At 36.3% G+C, this 13,495-nt stretch overlaps 1 protein-coding gene across 1 annotated transcript in view; it reads right to left on the bottom strand.

Annotated features, from left to right (window-relative positions):
• The window catches only part of mRpS34 (mitochondrial ribosomal protein S34), a 40,439-nt gene that overhangs the window by 1,499 nt on the left and 25,445 nt on the right, over positions 1–13,495 (bottom strand). The window contains exon 4 of the mRNA XM_089086470.1: positions 12,541–12,744. Within this exon, the coding sequence (XP_088942596.1) occupies positions 12,541–12,744 (204 nt within the window). The remainder of the gene's footprint in view (positions 1–12,540; positions 12,745–13,495) is intronic.

The following is a 13,495-nucleotide window of genomic DNA, read 5'->3' as shown; positions in this document are numbered from 1 at the left end:
TCAAAATACCATGTCTGCAACATCCTAAGAACGGAAATTGCATAAATTAAAACCATTGTCCCAGGGGTTGTGAAGGTCATGTAATCCCTGGAAACATATTTATTGAATCTTTGGCTATTATAAACAAAATGGCCATTTCCACTCAGAAGACATTGCAGATAGGAGTATATCTATATAGTGTCTTTTACAAATTCAATGCAATTTATTCGAATAAAAATAAAACATAACATCAATAACAACAAAGATCCTAGAAGAGAACTTGTTAAGGACCATAAAAAAAAAAAAATTATTGACACTGAAATCAGACAAAAAAGGAAAGAGGAATAAAATATGGGTAATTAAAGCAAATTGCTTAAGAGTTGAAAGATTAAATTATAAATTTTGCTACATTATTGTACAGCGTGCGGAAACTTGTGGCTAGCTCAACACTAGAGGGTATTTTGTTCCATTGAACAATAGATTTGTAAATGGGAGATTGCTGGGCAACACTAGAAACACATTTAGGGATTATAAAGGATCTATTGGATGAACGGAGACTGTGGGCTTCGCTTCCGAATTATTAATATTATAATAGGTTATTAGTTGAGGAGGAAGATTGTTGTGGAAAGCTGAGTAAGCAAGTGATTAGTTTAATTTTTTTTATGATTTGATCTAGTGGAGCTATACCAAAGTCTGAGTACAAACCATGGGTTGGATATAGACGGGGAAGCCGAAAAACTGCTTTAATGGCACGGTTCTTGGCAAATTTTAGTTTTTTAGTGAAGGAGCGATTTGTATTTCCCCAAGCTGATCTGCAATAAGAAAAATAAAGGAATAATAGAGGGTGACTAGGATGTCAGGAGGAAGAAAATAATTCACACGGTTAATCATAGCTACTTGTCTCAAAATTATTGCCGTGATGTAAGAAATATGATTAGAGAATGTCAAGCATGAGTAAATAAATACACCAAGAAACTTGGCAACCTCCACTTGCGGGAGGATATCGGAGGAGTACTTGAGACCAAGAGCAGGTTGGATTACCTGTTTGTTGTAGGGGGGTTATAAATAATGCTACTTGACTTTTTTTGCTATTAATGGTCATGTTATTCGCAAGGCACCACGCCTGGACTCTATTCAGAAGGGCTTGGGCAGAGGTTATTGCCGATGGTAAATTGGTGCCAGTGATGAAGAAGTTGCTGTCATAAGCAAATAGTACAGGATACACTGAAGGGCCCAGATCCAAAACAGATAATTGATATACAGGAGAAATAAAATCGGGCCTAGAACGGAGCCTTGCGGGACACCCCTCCTAACAGCTACGGGCTGAGAAGATACTCCATCTATGTTCACACTCTGTACCCTTCCAGATAGATAAGAGCCGAACCAAGAGAGGGGCTGAACCAATCCAAAAATAAGCCCAATACAGTTTTTTAAGGTCGAGTTGTGAACGTATGAACTGTGTGGTGTCAATTAGAGCATGAGACGTTGAAAATTTCGGCCGAAAGCCATATTGATGAGGGGAAATCAAGGAAACGGAGTGCTAACTGACGAACAGAAAGGAAGACAGACGTCTGAAGATAATTCTCTCCAGCACTTTGGATATAACAGGAAGAATTGAGATTGGAAGATAATTACCTATCTCAGTTGGATCACCCTTTTTAAGAACTAGAATAACAATGGCTGACTTTAGTAAATCAGGGAGAACTCCGTGGGTAAAAGATAGGTCGGTAATGTGCTTGATGGGCTCGTAAACAAAAGGAGATATTGTCTTCAGGAGCTTATTACTTAATCGAAGACACTCAGGTGTAAAACTAATAGGGAGAGAACCGATGATTTGAAATATCTCATTGCTATCGGCTGGGCAGAGAAACAAGGATCTAGAATTAAGCAAAAACCTTGTTATGTTTCAATGCTTCTAATTGTACATTATTTTAGCCAGCCAGATTCCTCTGGCAAGCGAAACCTTTTCCTGAGGCATTAACACATGTCTCGAGCATTAAATAAACTATCCAGAGTTGATGAAGAAAGTTCCAAAAGTGGAAGAACTGCTTCTTTATTGAAAATATACCAGCTTCTTTGTATACTCTAATCTTGCAGGTTAAGCCTGCTAATGCTCAGAACATTTTTGCAAGGAATCATCTTGATTGGCTGCTATTACAAATTAATTATCGTGATTTAGAATATATATATATATATATATATATATATATATATATATATATATATATATATATATATATATATATATATATATATATATATATATATATATATATATATATATATATATATATATATATATATATATATATATATATATATATATATATATATATATATATATATATATATATATATATATATATATATATATATATATATATATATATATATATATATATATATATATATATATATATAAATATATATATACATATATATATAAGTCGAAAGGTTAAACAAATATGCCCCAGAAATAACATGACTCCCCATAGCCCCTGAGGCAAGGGTCGTAACATGTAATTTGCATGTTTTCTTCGCATAAACCTTGTTGGGGTACCCAGAAATGGGCCAAAAACTAATTTTATTTCTGATTATTGGATTTCAAGAGAGCTCTTGCAGATTTTACACTATTCCAAGATTCCCGACCTTTCCAAGAGCATACTCTGGAAACAACACACATATCCAAGTATATCAAAAGACGATAGTGCACCTAGTTTTCAAATTATTTACAGTATATCGGGAATGGTTTAAGGGACAAGTTGAAACTTTGAGGGAGCCTTGAAGGGGAAAGTGGGCTTCAATTTTTGGATAAGGGGGGGGCAAGGTACGTCGAAAGATAATATGAGTATCCAGTTCATCGAAATACCATGCCTGAGATATCTTTGAAATGGCTTGGATGGAGTCGAAACTTTCAGGTACTGTTGAACAAAGGAATGGCTGAGTCTGACCAAGGGAAATTGGAATTCAGCATTCGAGGAGGGAGAAAAGACTAAACGATTTTGTGTCTAATCCAGACAAAACAATGTCGTTTTTTTAATCTCTTATGGGACCCATAATTTATGTACGATTAAGTCGCAAGATAAAACAGAAGGCACTATGCGGTGCCAGATTGTCAAATGGCGTACATGATATATCTCTCGGAACGGCTAAAATATTCAGTGGAAACTTTGAAGGTATGATTCAACTAAATCAAAGACATACAATACGTGCATCCAGGTTGTCAAAATACCATGTCTGCAACATCCTAAGAACGGAAATTGCATAAATTAAAACCATTGTCCCAGGGGTTGTGAAGGTCATGTAATCCCTGGAAACATATTTATTGAATCTTTGGCTATTATAAACAAAATGGCCATTTCCACTCAGAAGACATTGCAGATAGGAGTATATCTATATAGTGTCTTTTACAAATTCAATGCAATTTATTCGAATAAGAATAAAACATAACATCAATAACAACAAAGATCTCTAGAAGAGAACTTGTTAAGGACCATAAAAAAAAAAAAAAAATTATTGACACTGAAATCAGACAAAAAAGGAAAGAAGAATAAAATATGGGTAATTAAAGCAAATTGCTTAAGAGTTGAAAGATTAAATTATAAATTTTGCTACATTATTGTACAGCGTGCGGAAACTTGTGGCTAGCTCAACACTAGAGGGTATTTTGTTCCATTGAACAATAGATTTGTAAATGGGAGATTGCTGGGCAACACTAGAAACACATTTAGGGATTATAAAGGATCTATTGGATGAACGGAGACTGTGGGCTTCGCTTCGAATTATTAATATTATAATAGGTTATTAGTTGAGGAGGAAGATTGTTGTGGAAAGCTGAGTAAGCAAGTGATTAGTTTAATTTTTTTTATGATTTGATCTAGTGGAGCTATACCAAAGTCTGAGTACAAACCATGGGTTGGATATAGACGGGGAAGCCGAAAAACTGCTTTAATGGCACGGTTCTTGGCAAATTTTAGTTTTTTAGTGAAGGAGCGATTTGTATTTCCCCAAACTGATCTGCAATAAGAAAAATAAAGGAATAATAGAGGGTGACTAGGATGTCAGGAGGAAGAAAATAATTCACACGGTTAATCATAGCTACTTGTCTCAAAATTATTACCGTGATGTAAGAAATATGATTAGAAAATGACAAGCATGAGTCAATAAATACACCAAGAAACTTGGCAACCTCCACTTGCGGGAGGATGTCGGAGGAGTACTTGAGACCAAGAGCAGGTTGGATTACGTGTTTGTTGTAGGGGGTTCTAATTAATACTACTTGACTTTATTTGCTATTAATGGTCATGTTATTCGTAAGGCACCACGCCTGGACTCTGTTCAGAAGGGCTTGGGCAGAGGTTATTGCCGATGGTAAATTGGTGCCAGTGATGAAGAAGTTGCTGTCATAAGCAAATAGTACAGGATACACTGAAGGGCCCAGATCCAAAACAGATAATTGATATACAGGAGAAATAAAATCGGGCCTAGAACGGAGCCTTGCGGGACACCCCTCCGAACAGGTACTGGCTGAGAAGATACTCGACCTAGGTTCACACTCTGTACCCTTCCAGATAGATAAGAGCCGAACTAAGAGAGGGGCTGAACCAATCCAAAAATAAGCCCAATACATTTTTTTAAGGTTGAGTTGTGAGCGTATGAACTGTGTGGCGTCAATTAGAGCATGAGAAGTTGAAAATTTCGGCCAAAAGCCATATTGATGAGGGGAAATCAAGGAAACGGAGTGCTATCTGCCGAACAGAAAGGGAGACAGACGTCTGAAGATAATTCCCTCGAGCACTTTGGATATAACAGGAAGAATTGAGATTGGACGATAATTACCTATCTCAGTTGGACCCCCCTTTTATGAGCTGGAATAACAATGGCTGACTTTAGTAATTCAGGGAGAACTCCGTGGGTTAAAGATAGGTCGGTAATGTGCTTGATGGGCTCGCAAACAAAAGGAGATATGGTCTTCAGGAGCTTATTACTTAATCGAAGACACTCAGGTGTTAAACTAATAGGGAGAGAACCGATGATTTGAAATATCTCATTGCTATCGGCTGGGCAGAGAAACAAGGATCTAGAATTAAGCAAGGGAGTACAGCCGGAAAGGAGGAGCGGGAGTCAGTATGAGGAATATTAGAAAAATAATTATTAAATGCGTCAGGTGCATGTAAAGGGTCAATTAATCTGTCATTTGTGTGTTTAAGGCGAATAGGTATAGACTTGGATTTTCATTTTTTTGAGAGTATATCATTAATAGCGGATGAAATCTTTTTCAGGTTTCCTTTGCAATTGAGAATGTTTGTATAATAGTAATTTTTCTTCGCTTCACGGATGAGTTTAGTGCATAAGTTTTTATAATTTGATAGGTCAATATCACTACTGGTCTTACAGGCTAACTTATATAATTTGTTTTTACGATACGAGGAGACAATGAGGCTATGTGACATCCAGGGGCATATAGCGATAGTTTTGCGTTTAGGTTTATGAATAGGAAAAGTTGAATGGATAATCTCACTTAGTCGTTACGCAAAACCATTTGTGGCAGAATTTACCTCTTGACAATTTAAAACATCGGACCAGCCAGTAGTTCTTCGGCGATCGGTAAAGTGGGTCATATTCGCAGAGCTATAATTTCTAGTAGGTATTGGGATATTTATTCTAGATCGTTGAGTTAGTGGTTGCGAAGGTAGTGACAAGTAAATAGGAAGGTAGTCTGACAGATCCGAAAATATTATATTTGAGGACAGGTCATTACCCAGGGAAGTAGATACAAATATAATGTCAATTAATGTTGAAGTTGATCTCACAGGATCAACCCTACTGCGAAAAAAAATTGTGGGTAGAAGACCACTCGTGGTCACTGATTCAAAAAAAATGTCAGATTCAATATTTTTATCAACATTGAGTAGGTTACAGTTAAAGTCCCCAAGAACTATTGCCTTTTTACGGGGTAGATTAATAAAATTAGAGAAATCATCGAACAGACTACAAAAACATGAGGTCGGAAATGGAGGAGGTTTATAAAACAAGGAAAGTATATAGGAATTTTGGCCGATAACTATGTTAAAAATTATTGAATAAATACATCTGAGATTTATTTTTGTGCAGAGAAAATAGATTCGCACTCTGTTACTTTGCATAAAAACCAGACAGATGCAATATGCAATTGCAAATATTGCAATATACACAGTTCTTCACATGTTGACAAAAAAGTATCGTCTTTATGAAATGAGTTTAAATCATTTCGAATGCAGTTTCACAATTGCTATTTCTTACATCCTTTGTTGTCAATAACTATATTTTCAAGTTGAATAGCGATGTAGAATACATTCATTACTAAACAGCTTCAGCATTCAGTTTGATTTGAAATTGACAGCCAACAGATTATTTCTACAACTGAATTGCCATTCTGAAGATTTTTTTTTTTTTTGCTGTATATAGATAAGATTTTCTTAATGTTTGAACGCCTGATAGATTAAAGAAAATACAATCTTCTTCCTGAAACATTTTTACCCCCCCCCCCCAAAAAAAAATCCTCTATTGAGACGAAATTTAGATATAGACTAAGCTGATATAGACTAAGCTAAAAAATTGTAAATTATTGCCTATAGGGGGGGGGGGGTAGGGGGCTATCATTTTTAAATGATAAGACCTCTTTTTTTTATTGAAAGCAGGGATGCCAAAAAGATCATTATTTTTTTAATTTAAAGTAGAGACGAAAGAAACCGATCTCAAATTCACTTGTAAATCATTGAAATTTTTTGATAGACCCAGGCCCCCCCATTGGGACTTGTTCATTGTCGTGGGTATTTTGCTATTTCTCATACGCTACTGGCCTAATTACATTAAAAACCTAGGTCATAATAAAAGCTTTGAATTTGGGAGGTTCAAGGAGGAGTCTTTGACAGTCTTATGACCTCAGGGTACTAGATGTTGCAACGTTCTTACGTATCTACAGTTGTTTGAAAAATTCGATCACCCCACAAATGATGACCAAAAATATACACAAATATAACAAATGTAACATTTGGAATATTATAACACTCTTTTCAAAGCTTTGAAGAAAAGCAAAAAAGGCTAAATACCCCTAACTACGCTTGAAAGGTATTTTAGAAAGAAACTCTTTGGAGATTTCCATGGATATGACCATAGCAGAAGCTTTGAGCCTGGGTGGGGATCAAAGAGGAGTTTTTGAGTATTTTGACCACAGGTGACTTATTGTTGCGACTTTCTTAAATTTGGTAATTTTTGTGAGTATTTGGAAATCAAAGCTTAAACTCAATAACTGATATTAAGTCTCCTAACATTTTGCTTGGATTAAAAGTGACGAACTAGGAAGGAAATCTTAACATCTTCCTGGAGCTACTTCAGTCCTCATATAATTTCATTTAATTACATTTAAAACGGATGAGCTTTTCATTTTTTACCTAAGAAAATAGCTGGCAGTTCATTTTTCTTCATACCGAATAAAGCATTAAGGGTTTTTTGTTTCATTGTAATTGAAGTGTTCTCATGTGAAATGTTCATCATGTATTTTTCAATTTGATAAATTTACTCCTTTTAGATGCAGTTTGTAATTTGGCCGATATTAGGTATTTATGAGTTTATAATTTGGAATGAATACCCAAAAGAAAAATGAATAATATCCAAAAAAAAACAGCCAAAAGCAATAAAAAAAAGTAGCAGTTCAGCCTTATCCTACATGACATATATTATATAAAAAAGCCAAAAAAAACTTTAAAATGTATTTTCTTTTTAATTGTTATTAAAAAACAGTTTTTAATACAAGAAAGGATTTTTAGGAATCCAAAAGAGCAAAAAAAAAAAAACAATCAATATCAAAGTCGCCAATTTCAACTGTTTTAAAGGTGACAAAACAGATATAGGCAAAGGGCATTATGAAAACATTAAGCTTCTAAATTCAAACTTATATTCAAAGTTTTTACCCAGATAACTGACAAATTTTGTGATACGGTATTTGAAGTTTTGTATGCAGTAATGCTCGATGACAAAAAACTACTAATTTTATAATAATAATATATAAAAAACTAATAATTATTTATGTTAAGAATACATAGCTAATAGATACTTCAACTATTATACAAGGGTTCTGAAACGCCACAGCCATTTCGTTTCTACCAGATTTCTACTTCTCTTGATGAATAACGATGAAGACCAGTTTCCAGCCAGGGACTTGTAAATTTTTGAACTCATGAATAGGCTCGAATCTGTTGTAAATTTAAGCTGTGATTTGGGAAAGACTGATGAAAACATTAATGTTTGCAGTCAAAATTGATCGTGCCGGTGGCGCGCCGCCGACATCTTACCGGCGGTGCCGCGGTGGCGCGCTGTTTTTGGCCCCGCCGCCGCCGGTCTTCCCTCATCGGCGCGGAGCCGGGGTTTAGTTGGCTTGCTGGTTACTTTCTATATCGGAATAATTAAAATCAATGTCATTAGAAAGGGATAAATTAGTTAAAAACGAAAAGTCACACATTAGTTAGTCGTCAGGCATTCTTGCTGGGTATCTTCTCACTTGGGTTTTGCTTTGAACATCATCCTCGCCCAAAGAGACTTCGTGAGGGGTCGTCAATTTTTGTGTTACTGTGTTGGTCGGCCTTTTCTTGATTTTTTTTTTATTTTGCTATGGCTTAGGGCTTCTACCATCGTTTCAGGTGCTGGTGATTTTTTCGAGTTTCTGGGGGACTTGGTAACAGTTGGGATTGCAGGAAATGTTGAGATGGAATGGCATTCCATGCCTTCTTTGAAGGATAAAAGTTGGACAATAGCTGTTTGCCAGATTTCCTCTCCTAGGAGCGTAGTAATGGCCTTTTTTTAAGGATATTTTTCAGTTCAACTGGTTCACTGCCAACACCGATAAGATGGGAAACTGCGAGGTATGGGGCTAACTTTTGCCATTATTGATTATAATGATTAATAACTTGTGGATGCGATAAAACTGGATGCTGAGATGAAGAGCAAGGCTGCGATTTGGCGTTAAGTACAGGAAATTGAGTGGAACATTGGGTAAATGACCTTTATCTATTGGGGGTGGGACCTGTTTCCTCTGGTCCTTTGAAACTTCAGCTTGGCTATTTAAAGGTCGCCTGGAAGTTGGTGGTCTGAGGATTGTAGCAGCTACGACGGAGTAGGGCAAGTTCTAGATCACAGAGGTTCGGAGGATCTCGGCTCTCTTGTGATAGGCCGGACAAAGTTGCTTTTCAAGTGCCGTGTGCCCCTTTTTATTACAATTTTTACAAAAGGCGTCTTTCTCGATGCAATTTTCTGTAACGTGGCTAGGTTTTCCCCATTTTCGACATGATTGAAATGACTGTTTACAAATATTGTTTCTATGGCCATGAACTAGGCAAATTATGCATTGTAGGGGCTTTGGTTTATAGAACTTATGGCGAAGGGCCAAGCCATACAAAAAAACCTCTCTTTGCAACTCTTCTTTGCATACAATGAGCACCGAGCAACCGGGTATAAGATAGCCATCATTTTTCAAGCTGAGTCTTGTGGCAGTTGTTGGTTGGACAGGATAACCCGAAGAATCCACTAGTTCAGCTGTAAATTTCTCTATTTGTATACCGGTGTCAACACCATAAACCACGTATTTATACGACTTTTCTACTTCTTTTGAGGTGGCAAAGATTTTGAAACTCTCATCGATTAGTTCCCTGGACCTTGAAAGGACTGAATTCGCGGCCTTGTGAGGAGTAAAATAAAGATCTATCAAATTGTCTTTCAGGAAGACTAGTTCAAAGGTTGAGTTAGCTAGTAGAAATATAGGCTTTCTAATATCCATTAACCGATCTCTAGTAAAGGTTTGACCATTGGTTTTCTTGATGGCCACAATGTAAAAGTTTGGCTGATCTAAAGAACTAGTTAGATATTCAGTTGGGGGGAATCATCAGGGAGTGATCTAATCTCTGGTTGGGGTTCTTCAGGGGGTGATCTAATTGCATCATTTTTTCTTTTTTTGCCAGGGTTTCACCAGTACTTTTAGCTTGAAGAATGTTTAAGGCTTGAATCCACTTAAGATGTGTGGTTGATTTAGACATAAGAGTCGGGTCGGCGGGGGGGGGGGGGGTGGCGCTAGTTAAGTTTCTTTTTGAGGGCAGGAAAGGTGAGACATCTATATCCTTTTCAGGAGGTTCCTTTGTGACGGACATGAGCTATTTTGAACTAAAAATCTCACCTCTGATTCCTTTCACTGTTCAGGACTATAATACAAATCCTATAATCCAGTTAACAAGAACCAAGGTCACTAATATCACTTAGGAAAGCCAAGGGACATGAACGGTCAGAGTAAATGTTCAAATTACACACGGGGAATTTTGACTGGCAAATACCAAGAGCGAAAACACTAATTAAATGTTAACACAGCGGAAGTAGTTGATAACTAAGGCACTAAAGTGTGAACTTTAGTGCCTTAGGAAAGGCATCATTAGCCTTTCCTGGGATATTGCAGATACGACGTTTTGACACCATGATGTACAAAGTGTCTTATATTTAGTTCAACATCCCTCTCAAAAGTTCCTGAAAGTTTTCATTTAATACCCTTAGATGTTCCTTGATACCGCAGATAAGCTCGTAGGATGCTCAACCTGGATGCTCGTAGTGCCTTTTAATTTAGTTCAACGCCCCTGACTATTCCCTGAAAGTTTTAACTTATCTATGGCCGTTCTTGGGGTATCACTCCTTTTGACAATAAGGTTAGATATACTGTATTCTGATTCGGTCCAACATTCTCCGATATTTTCAACTTAAATGCTCCTAGTCGTTCTTGAGATATTTCAGATACAGCCTTTTGGCAACCTGGATGCAGATAGTGTCTTGATTTGATACAACATTCTCCTGGACATTTCCTGAAAGTTTGGATTTAATACTCTTTAGGGTTTTCAGGACACCAGGTCCAAACGCGCTCCCTTTTCTATTTTAAAACCAACGATATCTCAAAATTTTGATCGCATGGTGGTGGCGACAGTGGTGGTTAACTAAAAAGGGCATGGGAGGGGGCTGGTTGTCCTCCACTCACTTTTAACTCTTAAAAATGGCAACAAAACTTTTAACTTCCATTCGAATGAGCCATTGAAAGTTTCTACAACCATTCCTTCTATCTTAAGTGGCCTGGTCAAAAAGAAAGAAAGAATAATAATACATGGGAGTCTATCGCTCTTTACTGATGCAGCGCTATTGCGCTGCCTATGTTTGAAACAACTATAACTGTTGGTGATTCTAAACTCACCACTATCCAGAGTGGGTTTATCCTTGTGACAGCTGAGAAAACGGTATAATTCTTAAATTTTTCAAATGCGACATTAAGATTATATTTTTGAAATATCCCTAGTTTGTCGCTCAATTTAGGAACATAGGGTATAACCGTGAAATTTTCCTTATCTCTCACCAAAGCAATGCTTTCAGTTTGACGTTACTGTATGGATGCATTTTTTTCTGCCTTTCTGAACCTTTTGTCAAGTAAATGGATGAAATATGCATTGCAAAATAAGTTTGTCTTTTTGTATAGTCCTGTGGACTTCTGTCTTTGTTTTTTTTCTTTTTCTTTAATTCTGTATTGAGAATGATTGAGCGGAGGTCTAGACTAAAATATTTCCATTGTATTCTCTTGATCCACGGGCTGCGATTATTTTCATTCTTTCTTTATTAGGTCTTGAATGAATGAATGATACTTTATTTACAAGCGAATTTTCATAACATTAAACTGCCAAATTTGTCGTTTTTTGTCAGGTACATTATAAAAACATATAGCGATGGTCCCGACTGGCCTGTCATTTAAAAACGCTAACAAACAAACTGACACATTTTAAGATAAGAGTACAATTTTCATTTATTTAGGAATTCAACAAACGTTAGTACAAAGCTCTTTCCATAATGCTCAGTTCTTGCATTGATAGGATTTAGAACCAGAATCTTAAGTACTTTTGATCGAGGTAAACGGTGCTTTGGTAGACAATAAGGGGCAGGGAGTAGATATTGAAAACGTGGGTTGATACGCAGATTATTCCCAGAATTAGTGCAAAGAGTTACACGTCGGACTGCCAAAGTTGGGAAGCGGAATTCTCTGAGTAGGAACATGTAAGCCACTTTGGCCCGACCGTAAAATTCAGTCATTAATTTAACCGTATTATCGGTTAAACCTGGGAAATACTTGTATAAAAGGCATGAATTTCTTTGGAAAAACATTTACTACTTTATTCCTCAGTCGACGGGCTGTAACCCTCTGGGGGGGGGGATTATCGTTTTGATGGCATTAAGGGATAGGGAAAATCTTAAGCTTTTTTGGGATTAGGCCATTTCATCCCCCCTGCGCTGTTTCTAGTGATTTTGAGATATGCTAATCATAAAAAGGGACAGTTCAGTGGCATTAAAAAACAACTTTTCTAGAGCATCCGCTCTTAGCTCCTAGAAGAATTCTTTAATGCACTACTTCACAATGTTCTCCACAATGCACATAAATCCTATTATTCAACCAGTCCTTAACATAAATGCACATAGGTGAATGAAAAACAACACAGTCAAATGTCATAAAATTACCTTCAATAGTGGAGGGGGCTCAATTTCAGAAGGTACAATAGTTTCAGGAAGTTCAACAGGTGCAACATTGATGAGCTTGTGCTCTTCATGTTTTGGTACAAGTTTGAAGTCATTCTTATATGTGATCGCAGTTAAATCTTTAAGTTCTGGATTCTTCCTTCCTCGAAACACCTCTTCAACAAGAACTCGCCCATACAGATTTTTCTAAAATAAAAAGGGATATTAATATTTTCAAAGATAAAAAAAAAAAAAGTTTCACTACATTAGATAAGCTGATGCGTGATTAAACACTATTTGAATATCTGTTTTACAAGATTGTCCATAGATGATTCAGGTGAAATAATGTTGCAAACCTACTTTCATCCCGTTGGCGTTAAAAACAAGTACTGCCTGTATAATCCCTCCACAGTACAATAGGTGTACAAAAGTTCTATTCATAGGTTCACGAACAGGTTAAAAAAAAAAATCTGAAGTTTTCTTTGAAGGTCGAGTCCAAAAAGAAGTAGTTCCCTTTCACACCACTGTTTTCCATTTTTTTCCAAACAAGAAAATCAGTTAACAAGTTCTTATTCTTTTATCAATTTACACATAGGTGAAAGAGGTGAGACCAGATACTGATATAAAGATTGGATTGGTCAGGTCTGAAATATTTTGTTTTAAAGTGAACCAAGCTCATTTTTGAGTACTTCTGTCCTAACGTCTCTGAAACTCAATATTCTTTTGGCAGGGTCATGCAATAAGTTCTTTTGCATCTTTACACCAATTCAAATGATCCTGGAAATAAAGATATTCGTCTTGCGCATTTTCTATTACACGAATTCTAAAAACAAACTATTTATAATAACAACAATTTACTGTTATCGACTGTACATAGCCAAGACGCAATAAGAGGAGTATTAGAAAAATAAAACGAAAAAGAACACAGACGAAATTTCGTACAATTATTGACAACTTT

Source organism: Artemia sp. Qi Xiang Cuo, chromosome 3 (genome assembly GCF_049724085.1).
Source record: "Artemia sp. Qi Xiang Cuo chromosome 3, ASM4972408v1, whole genome shotgun sequence".
Taxonomy (NCBI): domain Eukaryota; kingdom Metazoa; phylum Arthropoda; class Branchiopoda; order Anostraca; family Artemiidae; genus Artemia; species Artemia sp. Qi Xiang Cuo.
Note: the sequence above shows the minus strand (reverse complement) of the source record. Positions and strands in the feature narration are given on the sequence as shown.